This window comes from Onychomys torridus, chromosome 3 (assembly GCF_903995425.1).
Source record: "Onychomys torridus chromosome 3, mOncTor1.1, whole genome shotgun sequence".
In the NCBI taxonomy this organism is placed as follows: domain Eukaryota; kingdom Metazoa; phylum Chordata; class Mammalia; order Rodentia; family Cricetidae; genus Onychomys; species Onychomys torridus.
Window position 1 is genome coordinate 30,688,686 of NC_050445.1, and position 19,169 is coordinate 30,707,854.

Consider the following 19,169-nt stretch of genomic DNA (forward strand, 5'->3'; position numbering starts at 1 on the left):
CTGTTTTGGTGGTGCTGGTGGTGCTGGTACTGGTGGTTGTTTTGGTGGTTGTTTTGGTGGTTGTTGTTGGTGGTGGTGGTTTTGGTGGTGCTGGTACTGGTGGTGGTTTTGGTGGTTGTTTTGGTGGTGGTGGCAGCGGCGGCGGCAGCAGCAGCAGTGGCAGCAGTGATTTTGTTGTTTAGATGTTGCCTTTTGAGCCAGGGTCTGACTATAGCCCAGGCTAGCCTGGCCTGGGAATTAAGCTCCCAGATTCCTAGGATTACAGACTTCAGACACCATGCCCAGCACTTTGGTTTGTTTCTGTATGGGTCATAGTATTTTCCTTACAAGAGAGACTAATACACATTTATTTTTGGTTGAGTATTATGTCACCTGCACCACCAGCTCAGGCTGCTGTCACTTCACAGGCCCAGGTGCCAAGGCACTTCACAGGTCACTGATACCCTCCCTAGCAGGTCTCCATGGGTGCTGGCTGCCCTTCAGGACAGAGGCGGTGGGGAAGAGCTCCTGAGAACCCACAGAGTCCCAACACTTTCACAGAGAATTGTATAAAATGTAATCTCTAAGATGAAGCCAGTACTGATTGGTGGCCCGTCTTACAAATGAAAGCTCTGAGGCTCTCACAGCTTAGAAGAGCTAGAATGAGGATTTGAACCCCAAATTTCTGACTGTAAGCATATCCCTTCTACTATACTAGGAGCTGAGGCTATGTAAGATGGTTCAGTGGGTAAAAGGCTCTTACCAGAGCCTAATGCTCTAAGTTCAAGTCTCAGGACCCACGTGGTGAAACAAGAAAACCATACACACTCACACACACACACACACACACACACACATGCACACTCACTAATAAAACAAGAAAAGCTCTGGGCGGTGGTAGCCCATGCCTTTAATCCCAGCACTGGGGAGGAAAAGGCAGGAGGATCTTTGAGTTTGAGGCCAGTCTGTCTGGTCTACAGAGTGAGTTCCAGTACAGTCAGGGCTACACAGAAACCCTGGCTCAAAAAACAAACAAAAACTAAAAAGCCAGGCGTGGTGGCGCATACCTCTTTGATCCTAGTACTCAGAAGGCAGAGGCAGGAGGATCTCTGCAAGTCTGAGGCCAGCCTGGTCTAGGTCTACGTAGTGAGTCCCAGCCTAGCCAGGGCTACACAGTGAGACCTTTCTCTCTCTCTCTCTCTCTCTCTCTCTCTCTCTCTCTCTCTCTCTCTCTCTCACACACACACACACACACACACACACACACACACACACACACAAAGTTTAAACTGTGAGCTGAGCTGCCTGCCCAGAGATGGGACTGGCACATGGCTAGCCAGGTGTAGCTGTGCCCACCTGCATCTCCTGCCTTCCAGATGGAGGACGAGGATTCCATTCTGCCCCGGAAGCTTCAGGTAGCCCTGGAACACATTCTGGAGCAGAGGAATGACCTGGCCTGTGACCAGGATGGAGGCCCGCTGGAGTGCGTGCATGGTAAATGCCAGGACTTGGGAACAGCTGGCTGGTTGGGTGAGAAAGTAGGGCATGAGGAGAAAAAGCAGGGTTCAACCTTCCATTTGGATTTCATTCCAACAATATTGTGGGAATTTCCCCACTTTCTCCATCTAGATGCTAAAATACCTCGGAGGGGGCAAGGACAACTTTTAGGGGCCCTTTCTCTTGGCTGGCCACAGGTGGGAAGAAGCTGTGGCGGGAAGTAGCTGTTGCTGTAATCAATAGCTGACTATCTTGGGCTCTGGCCCTCCAAGCTTACGGTTACGACCTTTGCGCCCCTTTGCTCAGGCCCTGAGTCCAGCCCCTTGAATGAGGTGGTATCAGAAGCCTTTGTCCGATTCTTTGTGGAGATTGTGGGCCACTACTCCTTGTTCCTGACCTCGGGCGAGGAGAGGAGCCTGCAGCGAGAGGCCTTCAGAAAAGCTGTCTCCTCTAAGAGCCTGCGACGCTTCCTGGAGGTCTTCATGGAGACCCAGACTTTCCGTGGCTTCATCCAGGAGCGGGAACTACGTAGGCAGAATGCCAAAGGTTAGAGCACCAAAGCCTTGCCGGGGCAATGGGGGTAGAGGGCTGGAGAGCGTGCAGGAAGAGGTAGCCAAGGATGCAGGCAGTACCAGTTTCCAGCCTCCACAGGAGCTGCCATCACGCCACACTGAACGCTGAACGTGGCCTGCCCCTCTCCTCCCAGGCTGTGCCTCTCCCTCCCTGCTTCTCTGCAGCCCCCTCTGCCCTTCTTCCTGCCCGGAGACTGTAAAGGGGTAAAGATTCAGGAGACTCTGATCCGGTTCCTGTGGCCTTGGGCCAGCACTGCAGAATCTGGACATCCTGCCTCAGTTGCCATCCATGCCAGCCCTTCTTCGCCCTCCTCCTTCTCTGAATTCTGAAAACTTCTCCCTGTCCCTGTCTGCCTAGGTGCCATCGTGCTTCTAGGGAGGAAGGGAGCCAGGAGCGAGAAATGCCGGAGACACCGTCCGGCCCATTTTGTCCATTGTCTTGGACGTTCTGGGGTCTAAAATCTAGGAATACTGGTAAAGATGGTTTTGATGGGAGCTAAGCCTGGGAAGGGAAGGCGCTTACCTCTGCAGCATGGCACCCAGAGCCCAGACGACTTCTCTGGTATTAGGAACTCAGCTCAGCCCTGCACTCCCATAGCCATTTCCACGGGAGAGACAGGCAGCCATACTTGAGGCTCTGATAAAGATTTGATTAGAGGGTGTGAGAGGACAGGCCTATTCTAGGTCCCTCTTCAGAAGAGCTGTCAGGTGCGTTTCAGCCAGGGTTACAAGTCACCATTGGGAAAAAAAAAAAAGGTAGCAGGAGCCGGAGTGATGAGACACGTGTTTAGTCCCCGCACTTGGCAGGGAGGCAGAGACAGGTAGACTTCTAAGTTCAAGACCAGCTTGGTCTACAGGATGAATTCCAGGAGAGCCAGGGACACAGAGAACCCCTGTCTCAAAAAAAACAAGATCACAGGAGTGAAACGGGATCTTATGTGTGAGTGGGCTTTACAGCTCTTGGGGGGGGGGTGTCAATTATAAGGACAGTAAAAATCCTCATAACCCTCATGCTTGCAAGCATGTTTATAGGCAGAGCTGCATCTCAGAAGCGCGGCTTCGCTTTCCCGTTCCAGCCAGGAAGGTGTGTGCAGACACACAAAGGTGAGGATCTAAAATGTCCCCGGGTGTCTCGTCCTCAGGTCTGTTTGAGGTCCGAGCCCAGGAGTACCTGGAAACCTTGCCCAGCGGAGAGCACAGCGGAGTCAATAAGTTCCTCAAGGGTCTGGGTAAGGCCTGGATCCCTGTCACCAGCCTCAGATCCACTGTCCGCCCTGGACTCTTAACCACTTTAGTGCCCAGAGCCAGGAAGCCTCAGTGAAACAGGAAGCTGGCGCTAGACTGACTGCCTCTCTTCATCTGTCCCTAGGCCCTGGGGTGGCCTCACTGTCATCCTCCCACAGTCTGAGTCTTCTGGGAACCCAAGAGAGGAAGTAGGCCTGGGCCAGACAGGGCGGGACATAGGTGGGACTCCACCCAGCCTGCAAGTTCCCCTGGGTAGGGAAGTAAGAAGAGAAACATCAGGACTACAGTTTAATCAGCAGGAAGGTCCTCCTGAGAAAAAGAGAGCCCAGGCTTGGCAGTAGTGCATGCCTGCACCCCCAGCATTTGGGAGGTGAAGGCAGAAAAATCGGGAGTTCAGCAACCAGCAAGGTGGCTCAGCGGCTAAAGACACCACACAGTACACAGTACACAGTACGAGGACCTGAGTCCAGTTCCCAAAGCCCATGTAAAGGTGGGAGGAGAGCCGGGCCATGGTGGCGCACATCTTTAATCCCAGCACTCGGGAGGCAGAGGCAGGCGGATCTCTGTGAGTTCGAGGCCAGCCTGGTCTACAGAGTGAGATCCAGGAAAGGCACAAAAGCTACACAGAGTTTGTCTCTAAAAACAAACAAACAAAAAAAAACCCAAAAAAAGTGGTAGGAGAGAACCGACTCCAGAGTTGTTCCTTAACCCCCCCCACATGTGTGCTTTCCTGTACCCTCGCCTTCCTCTCTCCCTCCCCTATAAGATGTTCTCACCTTCTTTTTTAGGGAATAAAATGAAGTTTCTCCACAAGAAATAACCCTCATCTTGGCTCAAGGGAAATCCTCTCCACTGGGACCACACATTTCTAACAGCTCTGAGAGGCTGTGGGCTGATGGCTGTCCCCACTTCCTCCCAGGATGGGGCCTGTGAATTCGGCAGGTGGCAGAAGCTCAGGATAGCCCTGGAAGGAACCTGCCACCATGCAGCTGTTCTTACTGTGGTTGGTTCTGGGGTCTTTATATCCTAGCTATTAAAAGAGAAGGAGAAGAAAGGTGTTTGGGTCTTCCTTCTGTCTTGCCAGGGCTAAGAAAACTCTCTCCTGCCCTACCTCATCTTTTCTGGGTCAGCCGGTCGTCAGCTATGGAGCCAGGAGGAGGGAGAAGATAGGAAGAGTGGCCACCACAGAAGTCATCTTAGATGTGGCTGCCCACGATCCCGGTTATTCCGGACTGGTCTATGACGCCACCTGGTGGCAGAGACTGTGGACTTCGCTGTTCTTGACTGGGGGGTTTTTGCTCCTTCAAAGAAAGTCACATAGAACCGTTCTTGCCCAGACAGCCTGTGGCTTTTAGGGACACATAAAAAGAGGAAATCTTGTTCATTGTTAACAAAATGTTCTTAGGGTTCTGAAATGTCTATTTCCTGTGGCCTAACCATGGCGTTTCGACCACTGCTGTGAACCTATTCCTCATAGCCGACATAGATGGGAGAGGCTTCTGAAGTAGTTCTCTCACTGAGAGGGAGGGACTGGAGGGGTCACAGTCAGCTGCCCTGTGGGGGACTGTGGGAGTCTGCAAGAGCCCTGTGGACAGCTCAGGACAGTTCTCAGGCTGGCCTCGGGCGACCACCCCAATACTCCTGGGCCCCCAGTGGATGCCACAGTGAGTAACTACTTCTGGATCACCTGGCCTGGAGTGGGGCAGGATTAACAGGGGTGTGTGGCTGGCCTTGGGGGAAGCCTGAGTAAGAATGTGAGCTTGGGGGCTCACACAAGCGCCTCAGTTTAGTTAACTTTACTGATAGCAATATCCTGTGTATTTTTATACTGCCTCTAAGTGATCACTTTTAGTATTTTGGAATATACATTCTTTTCTAACTTATTTTCTATTACACTGTTTTACTTAAGAACTCCAAGTGGATGAATAAATAAATAAATAATAAATATCTTTATCAATATTCCTAGTGAGTGTAGAATATTTTATGAAAGTTTTTGTATTTGACTTAATCAAAAACAAAAATAAACTTGGGGAAATGTGCTAGACCATGTACATGAAGAGGCTTTTTTCAATTTTCTTTATATGAAAAGGGGGAACACGCTGCATGCATAAAGAATCGGGCCAGGGAGGTGGTTCCTCGGGTGACGGCTCCTCAGCCTGGCAGCCTGAAGGCAATCTCCACATAAGGTGGAAGGAGTGGACGTCTCCACAGAGTTGTCCCTTTACCTCTACATATGTTGGCACACACACCCTGTACGCACACATCGCACACGCACACATTGCACGCTATTTTTGAATGCTTCAAAGGATTGGTGAGTTGACTTTGAACATATCCATGAGATAAGAAGGACAAAATGGCTTTAGCCATTGAAAGGCCTGGCACCACCAGGCCTGACCCCTGAGTGCGATCCCCAGGACCCACATGGTGGAAGAAGAGAACCACCTCCCACGGGGTGTCCTCCGACCTCCATATGTGTCATGCCATGTGTTTGTGCACATGTGCAAACATATAAATGAAGCAAAAACCATTTAAACAGAAATTAATGTGTCTGTTACTCTCTTATGTTAAATATACTCATAGGAAGTACACATGCAGGTCATGAGACTATTGTCTGATCAAGTGCACAAATAACAAAAACCATTAGCTGAGCCTGGTTAATTTATTAGAACATGAATATCCTCTGTCCAAATACCCTGCCTCACACTTACGTAAGTTTAAAGAAAATCAACAATACCCATAGCGTGGAAAGCAGCAGATTAGACCAAGAAGAGTTGGAAGGGGAAAGAAAAAAACAGCAGTAGCTTTGCAATGACTGCCCACAGTCTGAGGCCAGTTCTGTGTGCCTGCTGGTTGGTTTTGATGGGAGCGGGTAGTAATACTGTCTGGCTGGCCTTGAATTTGCCAAAATCCTGCTTGAACCTTCCCGGTCAAAAGGTCACAGGCATGCACCCCCTGACCATGGGGCAGATTTAGATAGACAGTGCCCTTAGTTGAGAAACAGGACTGCTAGAATGCATGATGTGGAGGATGATGTCAGAGCCCCCCTAGTCTTTAGATCCTGCCTCCTGAGGCTTATCCAAAACTGTCCTGTAGTTCCTATTAAAAGGTACACATTCTGGCAGTGGTGGTGCACACCTTTAACCCCAGCACTCAGGAGGTAGAGGCAGGCAGATCTCTGTGAGTTTGAGGCCAGCCTGGTCTATAGAGCAAGATCAAGGACAGGCATCAAAACTATACAAAGAAACCCTGTCTTGAAAAACCAGCCAAACAAATAAATAAATAAATTCAGGCCTTATGTATTTGTGATCCCAGCACTGGAGAAGTAGAGATGGGCAGGTTCTTCTGCCTCGAGTGGCCTGCCAACCTAATAGGTGAGTCCTAAACCAAAAAGAGAATTTGTCTCAAAAATACAACACAAAAGTACTACTCAGCAGAGAAAAACAATGACAGCATGAGGTTTGCAGGCAAATGGATGGAACTAGAAAATATCATCCTGAGTGAGGTAACCCAAACCCACAAGGACAAACATGGTATATACTCATTCATAAGTGGATTCTAGATATAAAGCAAAGAACAGTCAGACTGCAACCCACAGAACCATGGAGGATATAAAGATTTATTTATTCATTATGTATACAGTGATCTGCCTGCATGTATGCCTGCAGGCCAGAAGAGGGCACCAGATCTCATTACAAACGGTTGTGAGCCTCCATGTGGTTGCTGGGAATTGAACTCAGGACCTCTGGAAGAGCAGCCATTGCTCTTAAACTCTGAGCCATCTCTCCAGCCACAAATTAATTTTTTTTTTTTTTAAAAAAAAGGAGAAGAAAAAAAATGGGGTGTTGAGCTGGGCAGTGGTGGCACATGCCTTTAATCCCAGCACTCGGGAGGCAGAGCCAGGCAGATCTCTGTGAGTTCAAGGCCAGCCTGGGCTACCAAGTGAGTTCCAGGAAAGGCGCAAAGCTACACAGAGAAACCCTGTCTCGGAAAAAAAAAAAAAAATGGGGTGTTGGGATAATCTCTTTGTACATTATGTAAAGATGTGTCCCTGGGGGTTGGGGATTTAGCTCAGTGGTAGAGCGCTTGCCTAACAAGCGCAAGGCCCTGGGTTCAGTCCTCAGCTCTGAAAAACAAACAAAAGATGTGTCTCTGTTTTGCCTCACCTCCCTAAAGCTCCTTCTGATTGGTTTAATAAAGAGCTAAATGGCCAATAGCTAGGCAGGAGAGCATAGGTGGGGCTTAGCAGACAGAGATGGGAACTCTGGGAAAGAATCTGACCTGAGAGACTGACCAGCCAGCCTCAGAGGAAGTTGGATGTCAGGTACTGAGGAGAGGTAACAAGCCCCAGGACAAAAATGAAGATAAATACAAACAGGCTAATAGAAGTTTTAAGAGCTGGTTGGGAATAAGACTAAGCTAAGGCCAAGCTTTCATATTTAATAAGAAGTCTCCCTGTCATTATTCAGGGCCTGGCGTTCCACAGATAGACCCATTATATGGGGGCTATGGGGCAACGGCTCAGCAGTCAAGTCCTCTGCTCTTCCAAAGGACCTAGATTCATTCCCAGCACCCACATGGTGGCTCACAACCACCTATGATTCCAATTCTAGGGAATTCAATACCCATTTCTGGCCTTTACTGTTACTTACACACATATCATGTACACATAAAGGTATACGTGAATAAGCACTAAAATACAATTAAAACAAAAAATAAGGTGGAGGTCAGTATGGAGCTCAGTGAGTAAGATACCTGTGCCAGGCCTAATGACCAGAGTTCAAGCCTCAGGCCCACATGGTAGAAAAAGAAAACGGACTCCTACAAATTGCCCTCTGACATCCACTAACAGACCATAGAACACATGTGCATGTACACACACACACACACACACACACACACACACACACTATTCAAACAAATAATGGCAACCACACATGCATACACACACAGGTACACATTTAAAACTAAAACTAAACAGGAAAAAAGACACAAAACAGAAATGCTAGAGGGCTGGCTCAGTGGTTAAGAGCAGTTGCTGCTCTTACAGCAGAGGACCAGAGTTCAACTCCTGTTAGCCAATCAGGAAGCTCACAATTGCCTGTAACTCTAGCTCCAGGGGGTGGGGGGTGGGGTGGGGTGGGGTGATGCCCTCTTCTGGGGCACCTGCATGCAAGCACATGGGCATTAACACATACACACACACACACACACACACACACACACACACACACACACACACACGAAGCTGGGCAGTGGTGGCGCATGCCAGTAATCCCAACCCTCGGGAGGCAGAGGCAGGTGGATCTCTGTGAGTTCAAGGCCAGCCTGGTCTACAAAGTGAGTTCCAGGACAGGCTCTAAAGCTACAGAGAAACCCTGTCTCGGGGGAAAAAACAAAACAAAACAAAAACAAACAAACAAAAAAACCAATAAATGCATGACATGACATTCCTTCTCAAAGGGAGAGACCTCATTGTTGCTGGAGACAGCTTTTTCTTCATCCCAGGCACCTGCAGCATGCTAATCAAGCCCTTTATGGCAGGTGCTACAAAGGAGACCACATGAAGAGTTCTAGGGGCTGCAGAGGCTGGGGTGTGTGGCATAATCTGCTCTCTTGTCTTTGTTTCCCTGAGCCCCAGGCCAGTACATGATCAGCCTGCACACTCCCGCAGTCTTGGCATTTTCTACTCCTATTTCCTTATTTAATTTCAATGAAAATCATGAGACAGGTATGCCTGCAGGCCAGAAGAGGGCACCAGATCTCATTCCAGATGGCTGTGAGCCACCATGTGGTTGCTGGGAATTGAACTCAGAACCTCTGGAAGAGCAGCCAGTGCTCTTAACCTCTGAGCCATCTCTCCAGCCCCCAAATTAGCCATTTTTTAAAATAAACAATTCAGGGCCATGCAGTACATTCATGCTGTACAATCACAACCTCTCTTGTATTCCCAAATGTTTTCCTTCACCCAAAACAGAATGCACATCCATTTTGCAGCGCTCCCAGCGAGGTAGATGTTGGTGAATGGGCGGGGTCACTCCAGGCCTGACCAGAGGCAAGAACAGGAAAAGGCAAAACAAGGCAAGTGAACAGGGCCATTACTGCCCACACCTGTCAAGGCCAATTAATTCTGTTCCATGGCTCTCCAGGGACCACACCTTGGCCTCACCCAGGCCATTAAGTGGAATTCAGCTGCCAACTTCTGGCTACAATTAAGTGGCCTGGTGCCAGTTTCCCTGTGTTCCTTACCTGACCCTTCTTTCTCTCCTTTTCCTAATGGACCCCAGCACAAAGTCTATGAGAACAGCCTTGAGTACTACAACCAAAGCTCACAGCCGTGGTCCCTTCCCAGCAGGGCTAACTCACTTACCCCTTGGGCAGAGCCTGGGCTAGCTGGTTCTTTTGGAGGAGAACACAGATTCACTGCAGACTCACATAGACCTAGGTTAGTGCTTAAGCAAGGGACTGTGGTGCAGCAGGACCATGCTCACATACGAGCTAAAAGAGCAGCAGACCAGTAGGGACAGGCCACCGTGTAACCAGGATGGCCCCTGCCCACCCAATTCCTCAAGTTTCCCTGGGAACTGTAGAGCCCAGAGCTCTGGACTGAGGCTGCTCTCCACCCTACCTCTCTGCCTTATCAGCCTATGGGGAAAGTCCAACCAGGGCCAGAGATGGCTTTCTTAGCAGCCCTGCAGTCAGCATCTGTTAACACGACTCTTGGTGAAGCTGGTGAGTTTCCTAGCCATGTTGAAAACAGCGTGACAGATTCAAGAGACTAGAAAGGGTGAGGTGGGTTTGTCATTGTTGTTTGGTTTTTCTGTGGGCTATTGTTTGGTTTGGTTTTGAGACAGGCCCTCTCTATGTATCCCTAACCAGCCTGGAACTGTCAGTCAGGCTGGTCTCAATGTCATAGAATTGCCCTGCCTCTGCCTCACAAGTGCTGGGATTAAAGGTGTGTGGAAACGGTTTTGCAGAAAGGGATGCCAGTGTAGAGAAAAGGCAGAAGTGGCTGGAGCATGATTTGACAGAGGACACCGTCCTCAGATGGGGAGAAATTCATATCCCCTTCTACTGGCTGGGACTTCCACACCCCCAACGCCTCATCTCATTGACCTAGGACACAAAGCCTCATCCAATGAACAACTTGGGGCTTGAGATTGCCCCTGAAGAACCAGCCTGCCTCCATCTTAGACTTGAAAGCCATCTTCTAGTACAGACAAACTAAGTTCATTCCTGTTTATCATTAAACTAGGATTGGACTATGCCCCACCTGTAACCGTAACTACAAATGGTTCTGTACTGCCTGTTCTAGGAATGCCAATCATGTTTTTGTTTCAAAAAGTTGTTCATAACCATCTTGCAACCCTACCTTTGTTTCAAAAGGTTCTATGTAACAAATTAGTCTCTGTACAGCCAGCTCCCAAATAATGACATGGAGATTTCTTAAGTATGAAAGCTTGCCCTTGGCTTAATTAGCTTATCCCTCTAGCTCTTAGAACTTAAATTAACCCATTTATTTTAATCTACAGTCAGTGACATGGCTGTTACCTCATCTCTCTGTATTGCTCATGCTGCTTCCTCTGTGTCTGGCTGGTGACCCCACCTTCTTCTCCCCAGGGTTCTCTCTCTGTTCCCAGAAGTCCCGCCCCAACCTCTCCCTGTTTAGCTATTGACCGTTCAGCTCTTTATTAAACCAATCACAATGACACACCTTTGCACAGTGTAAAGGAATATTCCACAACAGTTATCTGACCACCTGTGCCTACCATGCTATGACCCCTACTATCTGTTATGCCCACCTTGCAGTCTTGTCTTTCTTTCAAGAGGTCATTAGGACTAACTTGTCTGTCCTGCTCTTATAACCCCTCTGATTTTGCCTGCCAATCCCCCATTTAGAAACCCCCTAACCCTGAGCTAGAAAAGCCTTGTCTTCCTCAGATCCAATACCGACTTCTCCAACCCGCACTTGGGGGAAGGCAGCCCATATGGACAAATAAAAAGGCTTTCTTGAATTAATTGCTTGCTTTAATTAATTTGGCCATGGTCATCTGGGTCAATGGTCTTTCTCCTCCCGTCTTTGGGATTAACCTCCCCACACTCCCATCCCATCCTGGGCTCAGTCACTTAGAAGACCACCTGTAACTTACTAGCTCTCAGAATTCTGAGACAAGTAGATGCTAGCCCCCAGCTAAGGGAAGGAGGGGGCTAGCATCTCCTGCACCTCTGTAACTCCGATGTACTCTAAGCCTGCTTCATATTGAAAATGGACCAGCCGGGTGGTGGTGGCACACGCCTTTAATCCCAGCACTTGGAAGGCAGAGCCAGGCGGATCTCTATGAGTTTGAGGCCAGCTTGGTCTCCAAAGGGAGTTCCAGGAAAGGTGCAAAACTACACAGAGAGACCCTGTCTCAAAAAACAAAAACAACAACAACAAAAAAATGCTTTTTTGGGTTGGGGATTTCGCTCAGTGGTAGAGCGCTTGCCTAGTAAGCACAAGGCCCTGGGTTCGATCCTCAGTTTAAGAGAGAGAGAGAGAGAGAGAGAGAGAGAGAGAGAGAGAGAAAGGGAGAGAGGGAGGGAGGGAGGGAGGGAGGGAGGGAGGAAGGAAGGAAGGAAGGAAGGAAGGAAGGGAGAGAGAGGGAGAGAGAAAGGAAGGAAGGAAGGAAGGAAGAGAGAGAGAGAGAGAGAGAGAGAGAGAGAGAGAGAGAGAGAAAGGAAGGAAGGAAGGAAGGAAGAAAATGGACCATAACCATCCATTCCTTACACTGGGCAACATGGAGACCCCAAGCCTATAACAGCCTGGCAAGAGAGATCTTCTAGACTAGTGAAACAATGGACCACCTCCCTCAGTTAATTTGCCCAGGAATCCAATGCTGGGGGAAGAGAAAGAGAGAGGGGTCTCTGGGTTCGGGTGGAGGAGGGATGTGCCTCACTGGAAGAGATTTCACACACTTCTGATAGCTTAAATCAATGCATACATATTTCCTGACTTTTGTTTCAGCTTTTTGTTTCTTTTTTCAAAGCATCTTTGCACACAGCCCTGGTTGGCCAAGAAGGAAGGATGTAGACCAGACTTGGATCCTTCTGCCTCTGCCCCCTAAATGTTCCTCCACAGATGGCTTATTTCATCTTCTGTATAAAATTGTTAGCCTGAGCCGGGTGGTGGTGGCGCATGCCTGTAATCCCAGCACTTGGGCGGCAGAGGCAGGTGGATCTCTATGAGTTCAAGGCCAGCCTGGTCTACAGAGCTAGTCTGGGACAGGCTCCAAAGCTACAGAGAGACCCTGTCTCAAAAAAACCAAAAAAAAAAAAAAAAAAAAAAGCATTGCTTTCCTAGCACCCATGAGAGGTGGCTGAGCTGCCTTTAACTACAGCCCCAGGAGATACAACACCTCTAGATTCCATGGACACCCACAAACATCACACACACACACACACACACACACACACACACAACTTGAAAAAAAATTAAAAAAAAAAAAAAAAGACTTATGGATCTGGTATCCCTGGAGCATCATTAGGAAGCAGACTCATGGCTGATACTCTGAATTGGAAATCAGGGGGATTCTCAGCTGCTGGGAGTTTCCCCTCGTTCACTGACCTTGGATGTCAGTTACCTACAAATGCATATTAATTCATTGAAGGAGGCTTTTTGGATTTTGACTATTCTTGTATATGAGCAGTCCTTTAGCTGTTCAGTTTTATGATGTGAGAGTTCCTGGTAAAGCCTCACAGTGCAGAGCTTCGTTTTGTGTTCTTGGTGCTCATCTGTGACGAAGGTACATTTGAAAAGTTCATTTTGAAGGCTTGGTTAAGCCGTTCACTGAACCATTGTTAGTCCTGGAACAGGAAGGTTTTGGTTTGTTTGGCAGAGTTCATTTTCTGTGCTTTCTACATAGCCTGTTTTGACATCGTCTTTCTGGTGTGGGTGAGGATCTGAGTTCAGAGGGCACTTGCTGGCCAGCAATTAAGCCAGAAATACATGGTTAGAAGTAGAGACAGAGGAGTCTGCAGAAGCGGTGTGGCCGGTGTGGCAGCAAACCAGAAATAAGAACAATACACCGTGGCAGTTAATTAGAACCCAAACAGACAAAATATCCCTTGCAGGTTAAGAGTTCTGTTTGCAGATAAGACAGTTAAGAATGAGTTGCTGTTTGTTCTGCATTTGTTGACCCGTCTACACCGGATGTGCTTGATCACATGTGGATGGGGAGGGGCACGTGGGCAGGAAGTACGTCAGGGTGTATGCTTGCCCCTGATTGGACCTGATGTGACTTTCCATCCTGGGAACCGAGAAATGGTCCTGGTCAGAGCCCATCATCCTGGCCAGTGTTTAATTAAAGCTTGTTTCAAATTTGGCTCAAAAATCGTGGGACCGGTCTTTCTGTCACGATTCTCAGTTTAGCAGTGGCTCACTGGCGAGGATCGAGGACTGCTTTTGCAGAGACTCTCTGTTCAGTTTTCAGCAGCACCTGTAACTCCAGCTCCAAGAAATCCGATCCCTCCGGCCTCTGAGGGTACCAGCACTCAATGCGTAAACCCACATACAGACATATGCACATATACATCATTTAAAACATTAAAAGAAGCCAGGTGTGGTGGCGCACACCTTTGATCCCAGCACTTGGGAGGCAGAGGCAGGTGGATCTGCGGATCTCTGTGAGTTCAATGCCAGCCTGGTCTACAAAGCGAGTTCCAGGACACCTAGAGCTATTACACAGAGAAACCCAGTCTCAAAGAACCAGGGGGAGAATTCCTACTGTCTGGATGCACTGTGAATTAAAGTAATTCTTTTTGTTGTTTTTGTTTTTGTCTGGGGGCTGGAGAGATGAAGGCTCAGTGGTTAAGAGTTCATATTGCTCTTGTGCTGGACCCAAATTTGGTTACCAGCACTCCCATCAGGCAGCTCATGACTGCCTGTAGCTCCAACTCCAGGGAAACCTAACATCTCTGGACTGTGGGTACCAGCATTCATGTGCACAGAACACACACACACACACACACACACACACACACACACACACACACACAATATAAAAAAATCTTTAGGGCTAGAGAGATGGCTCAGAGGTTAAGAGCACCGACTGTTCTTCCAGAGGTCCTGAGTTCAATTCCCAGCACCCACATGGTGGCTCACAACCATCTGTAATGAGATCTGGCACCTTCTTCTGTGTACGTAATAAATAAATAAATAAATAAATAAATAAATAAATAAATAAATAAATAAATGAATGAATGAATAAATATTTTAAAAAATCTTTACAAAGTAAGTAAATATTTGCTCTTTATTTATGTATGTAAATGCCACATATGTGCAGGTTCCCACAGAGGCCAGAAGAGGACATCGGATCCCCGGAGCTGGAGTTCCAGGCAGTTATAAGCTGTCCATGTGGATGCTAGGAACTGAACTATGGTCCTCTGCAAGAGCAGCAAGTGCTTTTGAACACTAAGCCATTTCTCCAGCTGCTGTAACTCTTTTGTTAGGTGTCATTTTAAGGCAAGGGACAAGGGAACTTAGTTAGGGGACAGTCCCAGCAAGACCCTATTTGAAGAAACTCTGACAATCTCAGCTGCAGATGCCCTGGGGGTCAAAGCACTCTACTTGCAGGGCACTGTAGACCAAAGTCTCCTTGCTCCATGGCCTTCAGATAACTGTAATGGTTTATGACAGTGTTCCAGCGCCAGAAAGTACTCAGTCACCTTGTGTACCAGGAAGAAGTCACCCTTTTCACTTTCCCTCACTCGTTTTCTTTGTTATATGACAATTTAAAAGAACACAGTGCTTTGCCACCTGGAACTTGCTCTGTAGACCAGGCTGGCCTCGAACTCACAAAGATCCGCCTGCCTCTGCCTCTGCCTCCCGAGTGCTGGGATTCAAGGCGTGCGCCACCACCGCCCTGCGGTTCTAATAAACGTGCTTGTTCAGCACTCTAGTGTAGAGACTTCATTCCTCATCATATGATCCAGGGGCCACGGACCAGAACTATTAGTTTTGTATCTTTGTCTGTGTCTGTTGTACTTGACCTGATGGGGGCTGAAAAACAGGATTGCTGGAGAAACATCCCGTTGGACATTTATCTGTGTGAGGGACCCCAGGACTCCAAAGAGAAGAGATAAATGCTTCCCCAAGCCTATCTTGACTGACTGTAGGTAACTAGAATCTTGATTTTATTTGGGTTGTTGTGGGGGTACAGACACTAGAAGTGGGGTGTCAGAACTCTTGAGCTGGAGATACAGACTTGTGAATCGCCCAGTGTAGATGCTATGATCTGAACCCCTGCCCTCAAAGAGTAGTGAGACTTTTTAACTGCTAAGCCATCACTCTGGCCCCAGGAAGTAGGATCTTATAGAAGATGTTGGAGACGCTTGCCTTCTCAATGAATATGGTCTCACAGGCATCACATTAGAACATACTCCATTTCTAGGATGAGAGCTCCAGCAGCTTGTCCTGAAGAAGCAAGGAAAGGTTGGCCTGTACCTTCAGCTACAAGGATCCTGAGACACATTTTCTCCTGAAACAGACTCTGTTTCTACAGACTCTGTAGGAAGAAATAAGATTGTATTGTTTTCTTTAAGAGCCAAGGGTAAGAGACAAGGAGACATAAAGGTGCTTTTGAAAGGACCAAGCAGACGCCATAACAGGCTGCTCAGTCTTCTCTCAGAGATCAGGCCTCAGTTTCAGTTTCCTGAGACTTGAGCAAGCAGTTTGTGGGAGGGCCATGAACAAAAGACACAGTCCTTGCAGTAGCTCCCTTTCTGCATGTACTCTGACTGCTCAAGGTTCAGCCAGTTGTTTACTGTCTGGGACCCCTCACCAACTTAGAGCTACGTGCATGGGTCACTATGAATGTGGTAGGCCAGCCAGCCTCCATGGCAGCTCAAGGACAAAGCCTGGGACTTGTCCAGGCCTGCCCCAAAATGGTAACTGTAACCCTCAACCAGTATATTCAAAGGTTAAGCACTGTCACCTAATCATATGACACAAAGGCTTGTACCACCCTGCTTGTGGTTTTTCCCTTTAAAACCCCTCATTCTGAGAGATCAGGGCCATCCTCCTCCACCCGCTGGGTTGGAGCGTTAGATACAGACCAAGCCCAGGCTTGCTTGTAATCAATAAACCCCTATGTGTTTTGCATTGGATATTGGCTCTGTGGTGGTCTTACTTGGGAGTCTCCAGACGCTGGCACAACACTTTAACCTTCCATATTGGAAGGTAGTCAGTCCTGCCCCTCTCTGGTGACCTGGCTGCTCCCCTGGATTTTGTGAAAGCCAAGGTTACATTTTTTTTTAAAGAGGTTTTTTTTTTTTTAGGTTTATTTATTTTTATTATGTATACAGTGTTCTGCCTGCATGTAGGCCAGAAGAGGGCACTAGATCTCATTACAGATGGTTGTGAGCCACCATGTGGTTGCTGGGAATTGAACTCAGGACCTTTGGAAGAACAGCCAACCTCTGAGCCATCTCTCCAGCCCCCACCAAGGTTACATTTTAAGTTTTAATTGCTATGCCTTAGAGATCCATGAAACAAAAATGCCTCTGATCTGCAAGCCTCTTGCCCAAGGACAGATAGTTCCTGAAATGCCGGAGGCTATTGTTTATGGATGTACTTGATCACATGTGGGAGGGAGGTTCAGAGGCAGGAAATATGTCAGGACATACTCTTGCCCCTGATTGGATATAGACTTGGAGGTACATCAGGATGTATGCTTGCCCCATTGGACCTGATGGGAAATGCAATGAATTATGGGTTTTCCTTCTTAAGTCACTGCAAACCATGGCTTGGGGTCATTTAAATGGACCCGGCCAGAGCCCCTCCATCTGGCTAGTATTTAATTAAAGCTTGCTTCAAATTTGGCTCGAAACTGTGGTAGTAGCCGTATTCTCGATTGGTGGAATCAACAGTTTGTTGGCAGGCTGGCCACAGACTTCAATGATACCCCTTTAGCACTGGCATAATAACCTCTGTTCTGAAATTATTTTGAGGCAAGAATATTTGAAAGATGATTTTTACAGAGACCTTTTAATAAAAGTGAAATTTGGAGAAAGGACTTTCATTTGCTGACTCCTGATTAAACATTACATCACAGCCTAGCATCCTGTAGGTCCATCTGATTTGTCTTCATTATGAGAGAGAAACATGTCAGAGGCAGTGACAGTATCAGAAAGTTTTAATACAGAGACTTCCCACTATTTGTCCAAAGAATCTGAAGTCTTCCTTTCTGCCTGACAAAATGCACAGTGTGTTGATGTTCCCAAGCCTTTTCACCTGTGTCCAATTGCTGTCACAGGCTACACAGGCAATTTGGACACACTCTGATTGTGCTCAACAACCCAGATTCATCAGTGTGCTGTGACCCATGGTTCCCAAATTTGAAACACTGGTCTCAGCCCTGAGTCGCAGCTGCTCGTACTTTGAAGAATGTGTATATCTGTCAGTGGGACAAGCCTAAGTCAGCACTTAAGAATCTGACCGTACAAGTTCTGATGGCTCTGACTACTTATAGCTCTTCGGTCCGTTCTGAAACTGCTCATTCTGTCCTGCGTTCTACTTTGATCCATGTTTGTTTTCAAATATGGCTCCTTTGCCCTATAATTTTTACACAGTTAAATGCTTTCAAACCTAATAAATAAGACTTATAACCGGGCGGTGGTGGCACATGCCTTGAATCCCAGCACTCGGGAGGCAGAGGCAGGCAGATCTTTGTGAGTTCAAGGCCAGCCTGGTCTACAGAGCAAGATCCAGGAAAGGCACAAAGCTATACAGAGAAACCCTGTCTCAAAAAAACAAAACCAAACAAACAAAAAGACTTATTTGTTTGTTCAAAAAATGAAAAAGGTACTTTACGTTAATCAAAATATTTATACAGACAGCACTTTTAGCCAGACATGCCCTTAATGCCAGCACTTAGGAAGCAGAAGCAGACGGATTTCTGTGAATTCAAGGCCAGCCTGGTCTACAGAGTGAGCTCCAGGACAGCCAGACAAAGCACATTACTATAACCCCATCACTGGAGGCGGGAAGATCAAAAATTCAAGGTCATCCTCTGCTACTCTGCTACATATGGAGGTAGAACCAAGACTAGTCTCAAAGACAAATAAATAAATGTAGTAAACAGGCCTGCTTTGGCCTGAGTTGAGATTCCTGAAAAATAGGAAATTTCCTGGTGACAGCATAGAACTGTGTCTCTGTTTACCCCTGAGAATTATGTGACATTAAAAGCCTTGCAATGCTGGCTCTTATTTGTATTCTGTGTGTATGTGTATATATGTGTGTGTGTGTGTGTGTGTGTGTGTGTGTGTGTGTGTGTGTGCGCGCGCACGCGCGCGCCTGAGTGTGTGCATGTGTACCATATGAGTGCAGGTGTCTGAGGAAGCCAGAAGAGGGCATCAGATTCCTTGGAACTGGATTACAGATGGTGGTAAACTGCCATGTGAGTGGTTAGGAACGAAATCCAGGTCTTCTGTAAAAGCAGCCAGGACTCTGAACCACTGAGCCGTCTCTCTAACCCCTCTGCTGATGATATTTATTGCAGTACGGAGATTTTACCTCTTACCCTTGACTTAAACCTTACCCCTGATCCTTTAGTGGGTGGGGATAACTCCTGAATGTCCCTGTTACTCTCTCCTGTGTGTCCATATTGATCAGGTTTCCTTTCTCTGCCCTCAGCATTCAGTCTCTTTAGCTGGCCAATAGCTAAAGGGTACCTGAACCTAGCATGTTAGGATCTGACCCTAACTGCACGAACAAGAATATTAATAGAGGCTGGTGAGATAACACCCTAGCCATGAAGCCTGATGACCTATATATTCCACCCCAGGGTTCACATGGTGGGATGAGGGAGAACTCCATAAATTCTCCTCCAACCTGTATATGCA

The 19,169-nt window shown here is 47.6% G+C and overlaps 1 protein-coding gene and 1 pseudogene across 4 annotated transcripts in view; both read left to right on the forward strand.

The window, feature by feature from the left end:
- Positions 1-5,337, forward strand: part of Dennd2a (DENN domain containing 2A) — a 97,110-nt gene extending 91,773 nt beyond the window's left edge. For all 4 annotated transcript variants that reach the window (XM_036180569.1, XM_036180572.1, XM_036180573.1 and 1 more), the window contains 4 exons: positions 1,356-1,473; positions 1,783-2,022; positions 3,191-3,277; positions 4,082-5,337. In XM_036180569.1, coding sequence (XP_036036462.1) covers positions 1,356-1,473; positions 1,783-2,022; positions 3,191-3,277; positions 4,082-4,113 — 477 coding nt within the window. In that variant the 3' untranslated portion in view covers positions 4,114-5,337. The remainder of the gene's footprint in view (positions 1-1,355; positions 1,474-1,782; positions 2,023-3,190; positions 3,278-4,081) is intronic.
- A 10,799-nt stretch (positions 5,338-16,136) lies between these two features.
- LOC118580006 lies at positions 16,137-17,886 on the forward strand (annotated as a pseudogene).
- Positions 17,887-19,169: the final 1,283 nt, after the last annotated feature.